We start from the raw sequence: 15,281 nt of genomic DNA on the forward strand, positions 1-15,281 counted from the left end.
TATATTGCACACCCTTTATGTAACGGTTTTCTAGGTGTGAAGGAGAGTCGGACCAAAATGCAGCGTGTAGATTTGCGATCCATGTTTAATGAACAAACGTAACACGAATCTAAATACAAACACTACAAAACAATAAACGTAACGAACGAAACGAAAACCGAAACAGCCTATACTTGTGTAAACTAACAAAAACAGGAACAAGGACACTAAGGACAATCACCCACGACAAACTCAAAGAATATGGCTGCCTAAATATGGTTCCCAATCAGAGACAACGATAAACACCTGCCTCTGATTGAGAACCACTTCTGACAGCCATAGACTTAACTAGAACACCCCACTAGCTACAATCCCAATACATATACACCACATACAAAAACCCATGCCACACCCTGGCCTGACCAAATAAATAAAGATAAACACAAAATACTTCGACCAGGGCGTGACAGAACCCCCCCCCCCTAAGGTGCAGACTCCCGAACGCACCTCAAAACAATAGGGAGGGTCCGGGTGGGCGTCTGTCCATGGTGGCGGCTCCGGCGCGGGACGTGGACCCCACTCAATCAATGTCTTAGTCCCCTCTCCTCGCGTCCTTGGATAGTCCACCCTCACCGCCGACCATGGCCTAGTAGTCCTCACCCAGAACCCCACTGGACTGAGGAGCAGATCGGGACTGAGGGGCAGCTCGGGACTAAGGCAGCTTGGGAGTGAGAGGAAGCTCGGGAGTGAGAGGAAGCTCAGGCAGGTTGATGGATCTACCAGATCCTGGCTGGCTGGTGGTTTCGGCAGATCCTGGCTGACTGGCAGATCCTGGCGGATCTGGCAGATCCTGGCTGACTGGCGGATCCTGGCTGACTGGCGGATCCTGACCGACTGGCAGATCCTGGCCGACTGGCAGTTCTGGCAGATCCCGGCTGACTGGCGGATCTGGAAGAGTCTGGTTGACTGGCAGATCTGGAAGAGTCTGGTTGACTGGCAGATCTGGAAGAGTCTGGCTGACTGGCAGATCTGGAAGAGTCTGGCTGACTGGCAGATCGTGAAGAGTCTGGCTGACTGGCAGATCTGGAAGAGTCTGGTTGACTGGCAGATCTGGAAGAGTCTGGTTGACTGGCAGATCTGGAAGAGTCTGGTTGACTAGCAGATCTGGAAGAGTCTGGCTGACTGGCAGATCTGGAAGAGTCTGGCTGACTGGCAGATCTGGAAGAGTCTGGCTGACTGGCAGATCTAGAAGAGTCTGGCTGACTGGCAGATCTGTAAGAGTCTGGCTGACTGGCAGATCTGGAAGAGTCTGGCTGACTGGCAGATCTGGAAGAGTCTGGCTGACTGGCAGATCTGGAAGAGTCTGGCTGACTGGCGGATCTGGAAGAGTCTGGTTGACTGGTGGATCTGGAAGAGTCTGGTTGACTGGCAGATCTGGAAGAGTCTGGTGGACTAGCAAATCTGGAAGAGTCTGGCAGACTGGCGGATCTGGAAGAGTCTGGCTGACTGGCGAATCTGGAAGAGTCTGGCTGACTGACGGATCTGGAAGAGTCTGGCTGACTGGCAGATCTGGAAGAGTCTGGCTGACTGGCAGATCTGGAAGAGTCTGGCTGACTGGCAGATCTGGAAGAGTCTGGCTGACTGGCAGATCTGGAAGAGTCTGGCTGACTGGCAGATCTGGAAGAGTCTGGCTAGCTGGCAGATCTGGAAGAGTCTGGCTGACTGGCAGATCTGGAAGAGTCTGGCTGACTGGCAGATCTGGAAGAGTCTGGCTGACTGGCGGATCTGGAAGAGTCTGGTTGACTGGCGGATCTGGAAGAGTCTGGTTGACTGGCGGATCTGGAAGAGTCTGGTGGACTAGCAGATCTGGAAGAGTCTGGCTGACTGGCGGATCTGGAAGAGTCTGGCTGACTGGCGGACCTGGAAGAGTCTGGCTGACTGGCAGATCTGGAAGAGTCTGGCTGACTGGCAGATCTGGAAGAGTCTGGCTGACTGGCAGATCTGGAAGAGTCTGGCTGACTGGCGGATCCTGGCAGACTGAAAGATCTGGCTGCTCCATGCTGACTGGCGGCTCTGGCTGCTCCACGCTGACTGGCGGCTCTGGCTGCTCCATGTAGGCTGACAGCTCTGGTGGCTTCTTACAGACTGACAGCTCTGGCGGCTCCGTGCAGACTGGCAGCTCCTTGCAGACTGGCAGTTCCTTGCAGACTGGCAGCTCCTTGCAGACTGGCAGCTCCTTGCAGACTGGCAGCTCCTTATAGACTGACAGCTCCTTGCAGACTGACAGCTCCTTGCAGACTGACAGCTCCTTGCAGACTGGCAGTTCCTTGCAGACTGGCAGCTCCTTGCAGACTGGTAGCTCCTTGCAGACTGACAGCTCCTTGCAGACTGGCAGCTCCGTGCAGACTGGCAGCTCCTTTCAGACTGGCAGCTCCTTGCAGACTGGCAGCTCCTTGCAGACTGACATCTCTGGCTGCTCCATGCAGACTGACACCTCTGGCTGCTTCATGCAGACTGACAGCTCTGGCTGCTCCATGCAGACTGACAGCTCTGGCTGCTTCATGCAGACTGACAGCTCTGGCTGCTTCATGCAGACTGACAGCTCTGGCTGCTCCATGTAGACTGACAGCTCTGGCTGCTCCATGCAGACCGACAGCTCTGGCTGCTCCATGCAGGCTGGCAGCTCTGGCTGCGCTGAACAGGCAGGAGACTCCAGCAGCGCTGTAGAGGAAGAAGGCTCTAGCTGCGCTGAACAGGCGGGAGACTCCGGCAGCACAGGAGAGGAGAAAGGCTCCGACAGCGCTGGAGAGGCGGGAGACTCCGACAGCGCAGGAGAGGCGAGGCGCACTGTAGGCCTGATGCGTGGTGCTGGTACTGGTGGTACTGGACCGAGGACACGCACAGGAAGCCTGGTGCGGGGAGCTGCTACCGGAGGGCTGGGGTGTGGAGGTGGTACTGGATAGACCGGACCGTGCAGGCGCACTGGAGCTCTTGAGCACCGAACCTGCCCAACCTTACCTGGCTCGATGCCCACTCTAGCCCGGCCGATACGAGGAGCTGGAATATACCGCACCGGGCTATGCACCCGCACTGGGGACACCGTGCGCACCACTGCATAACACGGTGCCTGCCCGGTCTCTCTAGCCCCCCGGTAGGCACAGGGAGTTTGCGCCGATCTCCTACCTGGCATAGCCATACTCCATGTGAGCCACCCCCCAAGACATTTTTGGGGCTGACTCTCGGGCTTCCATCTGCTCTGCCGTGCTAGCTCCTCATAATGCCGCCTCTCTGCTTTTGCTGCCTCCAGCTCGGCTTTGGGGCGACAATAATCTCCAGGCTGTTCCCAGGGTCCTTTCCCGTCTAGAATCTCCTCCCAAGTCCATTTCTCCAAGTAGTGCAGCCTCTCCCACTGTAGTTGCTGCTGCTCCTGCTGCTGCTGCCTCTGTTGCTTCTCCTGCGGCTCCTGCCTGTTGACACGCTGCTTGGTCCGGTTGTGGTGGGTGATTCTGTAACGGTTTTCTAGGTGTGAAGGAGCCAAAATGCAGCGTGTAGATTGCGATCCATGTTTAATGAACAAACGTAACACGAATCTAAATACATATACACCACATACAAAAACCCATGCCACACCCTGGCCTGACCAAATAAATAAAGATAAACACAAAATACTTCGACCAGGGCGTGACACTTTAGTTTGTCATTTTTCATCTCACACGGCTGAACATACATTTTTCTAACTTTATAATTTATAATATAACTGTATAATTGGTTATGTTACCTACAGACCTCAAACTACTTTCAGAATGTCCACGGACTGGCGGAGACGGGCGCCGCGAGGCATCCAGTGCGGTTTTGCGACCGACCCGGAGAAGCTGGCGGGAGCCCCAGGGAGAGTTCTCTTTTCGTTGTGAACGGCAGGGCGCCCAGGAATGGGGTAGCCCCAAGAGAGGGGCCCAAGCCCTGGAAAGCGTTGCGGATTCGGCGCATCTGGTTAGCTCTCCCTGGCCCTTGAAAATACCAGGGTAGAGAGTGTAAATCTCAAGCTGGGCCATACCAATATCCGTAGCAGGTCTCCAAGGTGAACAGCCTCTGGCATGTTATAACAATGTAGGTAAGGAAAGTTGGCAAAAAATATCCATAAGTTTGGGATAAGGATTGGCTCTAAGGGCTGGGTCGGTCGGGCTGGGGTGCGAAGCGGGGCTCGAGCCGCGGCTGGGGAGCAGTTGCTCCGCCTCCCTCCTCTCGCCACCATTGGAAGTTCGTTGTGCGGCTCATTTTTTTATTTTTTTATTTATTTTTTTATCTTTATTTAACCAGGCAAGTCAGTTAAGAACACATTCTTATTTTCAATGACGGCCTGGGAACAGTGGGTTAACTGCCTGTTCAGGGGCAGAACGACAGATTTGTAAAGTGTTGGTCTCATGTTTCGTGAGCTGAAATAAAAGATCCCAGACATTTTCCATACGCACAAGAAGCTTATTTATCTCAAATGTTGTGCACCCTGGTCCTTCCCCCGCTGCCTCTGTAACAGTTTATAAATTCCTCTTTAGAAAACATTTTAATTCAGCCTTTGTGGTTTGGTAAGTATAGTGACTACTATTGCTTTAATTTATTCATCAAACAAATGGTGTTTTGGAAAAGTAGCTACTTTTTTTTTCAAGACGCCCACATTCTCATCGACGGGGCTGCAGTGGAGCAGGTTGAGAGCTTCAAGCTCCTTGGTGTCCACATCACCAACAAACTAACATGTTCCAAGCACACCAAGACAGTCGTGAAGAGGGCACGACAAAACCTATTCCCCCTCATGAGACTGAAAAGATTTGGTATGGATCCTCAAAAGTTTCTACAGCTGCACCATCGAGAGCATGCTGACTGGTTGCATCACTGCCTGGTATGGCAACTGCTCGGCCTCTGACCGCAAGGCACTACAGAGGGCAGTGCGAACAGCCCAGTACATCACTGGGGCCAAGCTTCCTGCCATCTAGGACCTCTATACCAGGCGGTGTCAGAGGAAAGCCCTAAAAATTGTCAAAGACTCCACCACCCTAGTCATAGACTGTTCTCTCTGCTACCACACGGCAAGCGGTACCGGAGCGCCAAGTCTAGGTCCAAAACAGCTTCTACCCCCAAGCCATAAGACTCCTGAACATCTAGTCAAATGGCTACCCAGACTATTTGCAGTGCCCCTCGCCCCCTCTTTACACCACTGCTACTCTCTGTTCTCATCTATGCATAGTCACTTTAATAACTCTACCTACATGTACATACTACCTCAACTAACCGGTGCCCCCGCACATTGACTCTGTATTGGTTCCCCCCTGTACATAGTCTCGCTATTGTTATTTTACTGCTGTTCTTTAATTTCTTGTTACTTTTCTCTTATTCTTATCTGTATTTTTTTTTAAACTGCATTGTTGGTTAGGGGCTCATAAGTAAGCATTTCTCTGTAAGGTCTACCTGTTGTAATCGGCACGTGTGACTAATAAAATTAGATTTGGTGGATGGAAAGAGTCATTTTTTAAATATATATATACAGTGCCTTGCGAAAGTATTTGGCCCCCTTGAACTTTGCGACCTTTTGCCACATTTAAGGCTTCAAACATAAAGATATAAAACTGTATTTTTTTGTGAAGAATCAACAACAAGTGGGACACAATCATGAAGTGGGACGACATTTATTGGATATTTCAAACTTTTTTAACAAATCAAAAACGGAAAAATTGGGCGTGCAAAATTATTCAGCCTCCTTAAGTTAATACTTTGTAGCGCCACCTTTTGCTGCGATTACAGCTGTAAGTCGCTTGGGGTATGTCTCTATCAGTTTTGCACATCGAGAGACTGAAATTGTTTCCCATTCCTCCTTGCAAAACAGCTCAAGCTCAGTGAGGTTGGATGGAGAGCATTTGTGAACAGCAGTTTTCAGTTCTTTCCACAGATTCTCGATTGGATTCAGGTCTGGACTTTGACTTGGCCATTCTAACACCTGGATATGTTTATTTTTGAACCATTCCATTGTAGATTTTGCTTTATGTTTTGGATCATTGTCTTGTTGGAAGACAAATCTCCGTCTCAGTCTCAGGTCTTTTGCAGACTCCATCAGGTTTTCTTCCAGAATGGTCCTGTATTTGGCTCCATCCATCTTCCCATCAATTTTAACCATCTTCCCTGTCCCTGCTGAAGAAAAGCAGGCCCAAACCATGATGCTGCCACCACCATGTTTGACAGTGGGGATGGTGTGTTCAGGGTGATGAGCTGTGTCGCTTTTACGCCAAACATAACGTTTCGCATTGTTGCCAAAAAGTTCAATTTTGGTTTCATCTGACCAGAGCACCTTCTTCCACATGTTTGGTGTGTCTCCCAGGTGGCTTGTGGCAAACTTTAAACGACACTTTTTATGGATATCTTTAAGAAATGGCTTTCTTCTTGCCACTCTTCCATAAAGGCCAGATTTGTGCAATATACGACTGATTGTTGTCCTATGGACAGAGTCTCCCACCTCAGCTGTAGATCTCTGCAGTTCATCCAGAGTGATCATGGGCCTATTGGCTGCATCTCTGATCAGTCTTCTCCTTGTATGAGCTGAAAGTTTAGAGGGACGGCCAGGTCTTGGTAGATTTACAGTGGTCTGATACTCCTTCCATTTCAATATTATCGCTTGCACAGTGCTCCTTGGGATGTTTAAAGCTTGGGAAATCTTTTTGTATCCAAATACGGCTTTAAACTTCTTCACAACAGTATCTCGGACCTGCCTGGTGTGTTCCTTGTTCTTCATGATGCTCTCTGCGCTTTTAACGGACCTCTGAGACTATCACAGTGCAGGTGCATTTATACGGAGACTTGATTACACACAGGTGGATTGTATTTATCATCATTAGTCATTTAGGTCAACATTGGATCATTCAAAGATCCTCACTGAACTTCTGGAGAGAGTTTGCTGCACTGAAAGTAAAGGGGCTGAATAATTTTGCACGCCCAATTTTTCAGTTTTTGATTTGTTAAAAAAGTTTGAAATATCCAATAAATGTCGTTCCACTTCATGATTGTGTCCCACTTGTTGTTGATTCTTCACAAAAAAATACAGTTTTATATCTTTATGTTTGAAGCCTGAAATGTGGCAAAAGGTCGCAAAGTTCAAGGGGGCCGAATACTTTCGCAAGGCACTGTATATACTTGATACTTAGCTTGATACTTCAAAGGAAAATTATGGATAGCTAATTGAAAAGAAAAAAATACCTTTCTGAATTATGAAGCCTTTGTGGGCTTTTTTTCAATACATAAATGCTTGAAAAAATCTCAAAATGTGACGTTAGCTACCAAATAAGTTGTTTTTGGCAAATTATCAAAAAACAACTACAAAAACGCCAGTCCTTGCCCAATAGGCTGAACAGGTGTAATGAACGCGTGTAAAAATGCCCATAACAAATCACCTGTCAACACACACTGGACAGGTTAATAAATCATGTGTACAAAATCAAGTGACACTTGAAACAAGCAAGTGAAAAATAATTGCAAGTGTTAAGACTTGTTCCGGGTAAAACGATTTGAAACTCTTGGACTTCCATACTAATACTTTGTCAAATAAGCTTTTAATTTGACATGTCAAATAACACAGTTTAATTGTAGAATGTTGTGTTGGACCGAAACATCTGGGGTAGCTAGCTAGCACCAATACAACCAGCCTGAAAACAATGACCTGTAGAAGCTGCAGTCATGTTCATAATTCTTAGCAGTGTTTTAGGAATCCTTGTCAGTGAGTATTAGCTAGGTAGCCACATGTTGTTCGCCTATTGAAATTGAACTTCAATTAATGAAATTAAATAGCTAGCCAGCTACTAAAACGTGTTACCCAAAGCTAACGTTATAAGCAGTCAGCTACCTTCATGAGGCTAGACCAGACCAGGTTATGTGTTGTGAAGCTAGCCACAATAAAGATTAGGCACAATATTTTTTTGAATTTGCGTTTTGCCTTCCAAATAAAAGCACCTCTTTGAAAGTAATGCAGAAGGTTACAATTGGTGGAATCATGCCATATTTTGACTAGATAATGTGAAGCAATGAAATGGGGTATCAGTCTACTAGGTGAAACCCACAAAACACAACTGTGAAGAGTTTACGCAAACATTAGCGTTGTAGCTCATCGCCGGACTGTGACTGTGTGAAATCACCTTCCCAGTCAGCCTATTGTGTGCATTGACATTCATATTGCACTGTACATGCTTTACCTAAGGATTTGGGCTCAATGACATGGAGTATCAGTCTAGTCAATACCCAAGATATTTTTTTCACAATGTCCTTCTCAGAGTTATCAGATTCCAAAACATCCAGGTTGTATTGTTTTTCCTCTGGAATAGTGTTCAATACACATGACAATACATTTGGCTCAATTCACAGTTGTTTCAGAGTCCCACAATAAGAGTTACGACGCTAATGTTCTCTGGGTGTCACTGAGTAGTCTAATAACCCATGTCATTGATCCACAATCCATAGGTAAGGCTGTACAGTGAAATAAACATGTATTTATTTTATTTTTTATTTCACCTTTATTTAACCAGGTAGGCTAGTTGAGAACAAGTTCTCATTTGCAACTGCGACCTGACCTGGCAGATAAAGCGTAGCAGGCCTCCAATGCAATTCTAAAGTCTAATAAATATAGTGTGATTTCAACAGATTTTTGTCGAATTAACAAAGTATTGTCTTTTGTTGATTTTATATAACATTCCATCCTCGTTTAGCATGATCTATTCAATTATGGCATAATACTACTATTTGTATTCATTTGCATCGCTGTCAATGATATACTTTTATTTTGAAGGCAAAGTACACTATTGTGGCTAATCCTTATTGTGGCTAATCCTTATTGTGGCTAGCTTCACATCGATGGGGTCGAACATTAAGCAAATAAGAACTGTTTTATAAATTAGGGTTATTTTAGATGATGACAGGCAGGTTTTATTGGTGCTAGCTAGCTACCTCAGAAGTTGCGGTCCAACACAACATTCTACAATTAAACTGTGTTATTTGACGTGTCAAATTAAAAACTTATTTAACGTGTCAAATAGTGTTATTTTACGGGTCAAATAATGTTATTTGACGTGTATATTTTTTGACACGCAAAGACCTGAACGGTGTTGTGTAATGAAGCAGCTAGCACTTTTACAGTAGTTGCCTTGTTAACTAAACAAACAGACTTGCTGGTTCATCAAACAAAACCAATCAGTCCTAGATTGCTGTTATGAAAATTGAATTCAACAATGCCAATAATGTTTTCAACTCTAATTTTGCTTTCAAAAGCAGCTCAACATGTAAGAATCAACTATAGCCATTGAATTCTACCGTGCTGTGTTATAGCGAAATAGAATGCCCTTGAAGCCAATCAGAAACCAGTATTCAACAATGCCATGCTACACATTTTGTTTAAACAGTTGGCCTTAAAGACACACCATAACTACATGATTCTATAATATATGAGGACAGACGTACAGATACATTACATATCTGTCTATATTGCACTTGTTTGAACATATCTTCACATAATACTTATTTCAGACATGTTCCATCAACCATTGAATATTAAATTGGCATTAATAATAATAATTTACAACCTTATGTTGTAAAATTGTAGTACATACATGCATACTATATTTAGTATTTTTAGTATTAGTGTATGTACTATTTTCAAAAAGATATGTTTCTGTTACAAAGATAAGTGAGGCAAATATTATATTTATATATTTCTATTTAATATATTAATATTAAATAGAAATTCGGGCCAAAATATCACATGAAGCATATTCATATTTTTTTATTTTTTATAGCATAAATTCAGGTAGAGCTGTCACAAGTGGAAACATACAGTCACAGTCCCACAAGCACTGCTTGATTACAGTAATACACAATTAATGCACATAAGATATATTATAAAAGTGGACACTATAGTGAAATACAATTGAATAGAATCAATTATCGATTAATGCAAATCTTAACATGAATTATAAAAGTGAGTCCTGATAAGGATCGCACAAGCTATACAAAGATTGGTTTAGACCGGTTTGGTTTTGGAGACAGTGGACTGAAGCAGGCCATCTGAGGGCAGGGTAGGCCTACTAGGGAAGAGAAACACCTTGGTCGGGCCAGAGGGATGGCTTGCTGTGGGAGGCTGATATTTGACTCTGTGTGCCAGGGTGTCGGGGGGTAGGAGCAGAGGTGAGGTGGGCGGCAGGGGGGAGAGCGTGGTTAAGCCCAGGGAGGAGGGTGACCCCGAGGTACAGCTCTCCAGGTGAGGCCCAGACACGGCCCAGCACAGGCAGCCAACGCCGTGGAGCAGCTTCAGAACGTCGCCCCTGAAGCGGACACCCACCAAGGCATAGAGGAGGGGATTGAGACAGCAGCGGGTATATGCCAGGGTGCAAGTCACATACTCCCTCAGCAGTGTGGCAGCCCACTGATCGCAAGTCTGCTTGGCAGCCCCTGGCCCTGCCACCTTGAGGGAGAGCACCACGGTGTAGGGCAGCTGGAAGAGCAGGAAGACGGCCACCAGCACCATCATCAGCCTCAGGGTCCGCTGGCGCCGCCAGCCCCCCCGCCCCCGCCCCTCACACAGCACTCGGCCAATCAGTGAGTAGCAGGCTACCATGACAAGGAAGGGCAGGCAGAAGCCGGCAATCTGGGCGCAGCGGGTGGCCGTCTTAACCCGCCAGCTCTCCTCCACCCACACGTTCATGCCGCAGTGCGCCTCCCCCTCCTGTTCTCTTTCTACCCCGGAAAAGAGGATCTCGGGCAGGCTAAGGAGCAGGGCGGTTAGCCAGACGCCCAGCGAGGCCAGCTTGCCACCCGTCAGCATGCGGCTACGTAGCCTCAGCACCTCCTGGGTCCGAGCCACCACCATGTAGCGGTCTACGCTAATGCAGGCCAACAGCAGCAGCCCGCTGTAGGTGTTGACAGCGTAGCTAGCATGCGTTGCCTTGCACAGGGCATTGCCGAAGGCCCAGTGGCCCAGGAGGGTGTCCCCAGCCTGGATGGGCAGGGTAAGGAGTAGGAGGAGGTCGGCTAGGGCCAGCTGGAAGAGGAAGATGTCAGTCATGGAGCGGAGACGCAGGCGGCGGTAGAGAACAAAGGTGGCGATGACCAGGGAGTTGCCGAGCAGGCCCAGGAGAAAAACCAGGAGGAAGACACAGGTCTGGAAGACCTTGATGGTCAGCTGTTGCTCGCTGGCTTCGCAACGCTCAATCAGCTCGTAGCCTCTGGTGGAAGTGTCGTTGTAGTCAAAGTAGTCCCCTGTCACCAGGCTGTGATCGTAATCCATGCCAAAAAAGCTTGTGAGATCCATATCTGGGTAACATAATGACAAATCAGTCACAGCAGCACAGAGAGTTAGCCTATCCACAAGCTTCGTAGGCTATTGATATTTGTAAGATAATGCCAAGTTGAGGCTTGTGAGAGATAGGATTTACACCTTGGTATTCAGGTCTAACTTCCACACATTTAAAAAAAAAAGTTAGGATTCATCTTCAAATGGTTTATGCTGTGTAACCCATTTAAAGATGAGACAACTTATTCCAACTACAAGTCCTTTCGAGTACATATTTATTCTACATCTTACAAATGTGTGTTTGCATAATCAAATGAAGCAAATAAACAAATGAGTCATTATGCACATATACCAATACAAATTTGTCCCAAAGGGTTGAGTGCTGTTTTCTATCCATACCGTTGACAACTTAGGTAAGTTACCATACTCACACACTTGTCCATAGGCTGCAGCGACACAACGCCATAGGGACACTGTATTGTGTACACAGCCCCACAAATATAGTGTAAATATTCCTATTTCAATAACCTAGAGCTGAAACATTGTCACGAACACCCTGATAATTTTGTGTGGTTTGAGTAAGCAGCCTTATATTTCAGTCATAAGAGAATAGGTTGCGTGCCACCAGCTGCAGTTCGTTGGTGAAAGGGAAACCGTGGGTTGACTAAATGTATAGAAATCAGTCACTGTCGCGTGATACAAGCCTTTAAATTAGCTTTCTGCCACCACCATGTTCCATGACACCTCTGACACATGTACCTGATAACTGAAATTAGCTGTGTTTTAGTTGTAGATAATATTTCTTATTTATTGCATTCGTGACTTTAGCTTCAGGTGGAAACAGGTATAGTCGACTTCAAAGAAAGGTAAGAGGAAACTGAGAGAGCAAATTATGAATTAAAAATAATCAACTTTTTTGTTGAAAAACTAAGGGCTGGTTTGTTGTTGTAGAATTGTTTTGTTTGTGAATTATTTATGAGACATTGAGATGGAATCAAGAGGATAAGATTATCTATATCCTAACATTAAATCAATAAACATGCATTTGCTCCACCTGATAGATACTTTACTTTTTTAAACTTAAAATTAGGATGCTTACAAAGTGTGCTATTAAACAGATGAAGAAGATGTATTATTACACCCTTGAACATTATGCTAGATGTTCACTGCTGTCAAATAAACTCTGAGTCAAGGGCCTAAGGGGCGAATCCTAACTTCCTCTTTGGTGAAACTCTCATGTACGGGAGTCCCACATTCACGTCAATGCATGGCTAAGGGAAAACTCGATTTAAGTGGAAGATTTTTCAGAATCTCCCCCAAGTGTGCATGATTGAACTTCAATTAAGAAATAGCCTACTTCAATTTAGCCTATGTATTACGCAATGTGTCGATATTATGTCCACCAATTTTGCAACAGATGCAACGTTATACTACTCTACTAACTGTTATAATATCAATTTAGATAGTACAGTTTAAAATTGTTGTGAAAAGTCAGACTTAAAAAGAAGAATTTAACTAATTCAATTATCAAATCAAATCAAATTCATTCTAACTTGAACAATTCATAGCTATTACGTTGGCAGCTGAGTGAATTTGGTACTAAAACAATAAACCCTCTGAAAAGTCTATGGATTAGTCAGAAAATGAAGCGCACTGGAGAATCAACCACACTACCTTCTTTCATAGTTGTGAAGGTGTGACCATAATCATCACTACTTTTGCATTGCACTCGAATAGCAGCAAGGATCATCAACAAGTATATTTACGATATTAATGATAATACTAATAATAAGTGCTTTTCAAAGTAAGAGTAATGTGATATTATTTTGTCACATATCCCACGGAACACTTGGCACATTTATCTTATTACATCACGTAACTTTTTCCTAATATACTTACTCATTTCTGCAGAACGATACATGTATTTAAAGATTTCATTACCCACAAAGATAATCAACTATATTTGAACAATGTAATACCCATTTCTTAGTGTCCATTCATTTCAAAACTTACTTCTGCTGTCAACAGTGACAGACATGTCCTGAAGCCCTCCTCTGTAGCAGTGACTTGTTTGGGAGATGTCAATCTCTAGGACACACACCTTTACCATATGTTTGTCTATAGCCTATCAAAGAAGATGTTGCTGACCCCATGCCCCTCAAACTTTTCATGACACTGAAGACATGCACCACAGTGTCAACAAAAAGGATGTTTGTCGTTCAAATTTGTTTTTGGGGGTCAAAAGTTGCTTGGCAAAGGTTATTTCCTACAGTAGCAACCTATGTAAAAACATTTCATACAGTCACATAATGTAATACGGAGATTCATCTTTATGATTTTACTATCTATTTTAGACATCATTTCACAAAATAGTACTATTGTGAACTCAATTCAGAAACTCTATCATGTTTATCATTTTTATATCCAGCAGAAATGTCAAAGATAAGCATGATGAAAAATTCTGTAAACATTCATTAAAGCTAATTGGTTCCTTATAAGTGCCTGTAGAAATATGTGTTATAATGCATGTATAAGGTAAGTGGCTCACAACAACATGTGTTTTTATTGTTTGTTGTATAGTATTCAAGGTCATGTTTAGGTCATACTGGTTTAACTTGGTGCACTGTGGCTGAGGGTTTAGAGTGCATGGGAGGTTTAGGACATGGGTGTTACCTGGTAGCTGTGATCATGACAGTTCACAACCTTTCACTAATCTGCCTGACCCCTATGAACAGTGTTCCCCTAAGGGAGCACCCTAAGGGCAAATCTTACACTGAACTGTGCAAGTGATAGAATATACAGTATGCAACTCTATGGGCAGAAATTGGTTGGGTCAACATCGGGCCAGATTGACTAAATATTTGCCTGGTTTGCAGCCCTTTTCTTAGTAAGGTATAAAACCCACAAATAAACTGTCTTGATTTACGCTTTACCTTAATTACCTTTATCTGAACTTTCATTTTATACCTTTGATCTGTCCCCAATGGTCAGTTCCCTGTTGAATAAAACACGCAGAACTTAGTTAATCAGTTTGTACTGTTTTTGTCACATTTTAACCCTGTTTTAACCACAAATCAACAACAGGGTTTCAAAGCTTGTTTTATTTAAAGTTGAAAAAGTTTTTTTTGACAGCTTATTCAAATGTCAACAGCAGAAAATGTTATCTGATGTTTTTGCCCTATAAAATGGATAGAAGATGATTTGTGTACCTCCAAATTTCCCACGGGAGCTGTGCATCAAATTCACCACTGCACTGAAATACATAATTACCATGCCCGCTACTTTACTGCGGCGGCATAGAACAGCAAGCTAATGTTTCACTACTGCAGCTTGCCATTTGCTGATAGGGTTAGACACCAAAGTGTTGTGTTTCTGTCTCTTTTATTTTTTTTTGCAAATGGGAAATGTTTTTCAAGTTCACCGAAGTGTGAGATGTGGTTTCTCGTTAGGCTCTGGCCCCACTGATTTGTTTTCTCTACCTCCCTTGTTTTTTCTGTACTCTGTGGTTGTCTAGTTGATGGGAACCAAAGAACGACCTTCATTTGGTCTACAAGCTGTTTTGAATGCCAATCTTACCTACATGTATTGTTTACTCCAAATGTCAATGTCTCTGAATGACTTAAAGGGATATTTTTTTCAAAAGCATTGTTGAGTATTTTGTTAATCAGTGCAATGTTGTTATAGTCCCAAAACATGGTGCATGTCAGCCGTAAGGTTTCAAGATAGAGCACTTTCATTCAAAATCTAAATTTGTGATGTGTTTTGCATCATCATCACACTTTTGGGTTTGTACTGAAAGTGCTCTGTTTTGGAAACTTTACTGCTATGAATTTACTATTTATTTAGGGTCTCAGGAGTATTGCACCTGCATTCTTAAACTCTTGATGGGGAGATGGTCAAACTTACCCATTAGTCGCACTGAAACCTAGAATTTATTCCACCCCAATACACTATGAACGATGTTAACTACCTCAATGTAGAGCAACATACCACA

The 15,281-nt window shown here is 44.4% G+C and overlaps 1 protein-coding gene across 1 annotated transcript; it reads right to left on the minus strand.

Moving 5' to 3' along the window:
• Nucleotides 1–9,837: 9,837 nt before the first annotated feature.
• Nucleotides 9,838–11,359, minus strand: ccr10 (chemokine (C-C motif) receptor 10). Its single transcript, XM_024386322.2, has one exon. It carries the CDS (start codon nt 11,303–11,305, stop codon nt 10,019–10,021), a length of 1,287 nt encoding a protein of 428 aa, XP_024242090.1. The 5' UTR covers nt 11,306–11,359; the 3' UTR covers nt 9,838–10,018.
• Between the last annotated feature and the right edge of the window lie 3,922 nt (nt 11,360–15,281).

The sequence above is a fragment of the Oncorhynchus tshawytscha genome, linkage group LG24 (genome assembly GCF_018296145.1).
Source record: "Oncorhynchus tshawytscha isolate Ot180627B linkage group LG24, Otsh_v2.0, whole genome shotgun sequence".
Taxonomy (NCBI): Eukaryota; Metazoa; Chordata; class Actinopteri; order Salmoniformes; family Salmonidae; genus Oncorhynchus; species Oncorhynchus tshawytscha.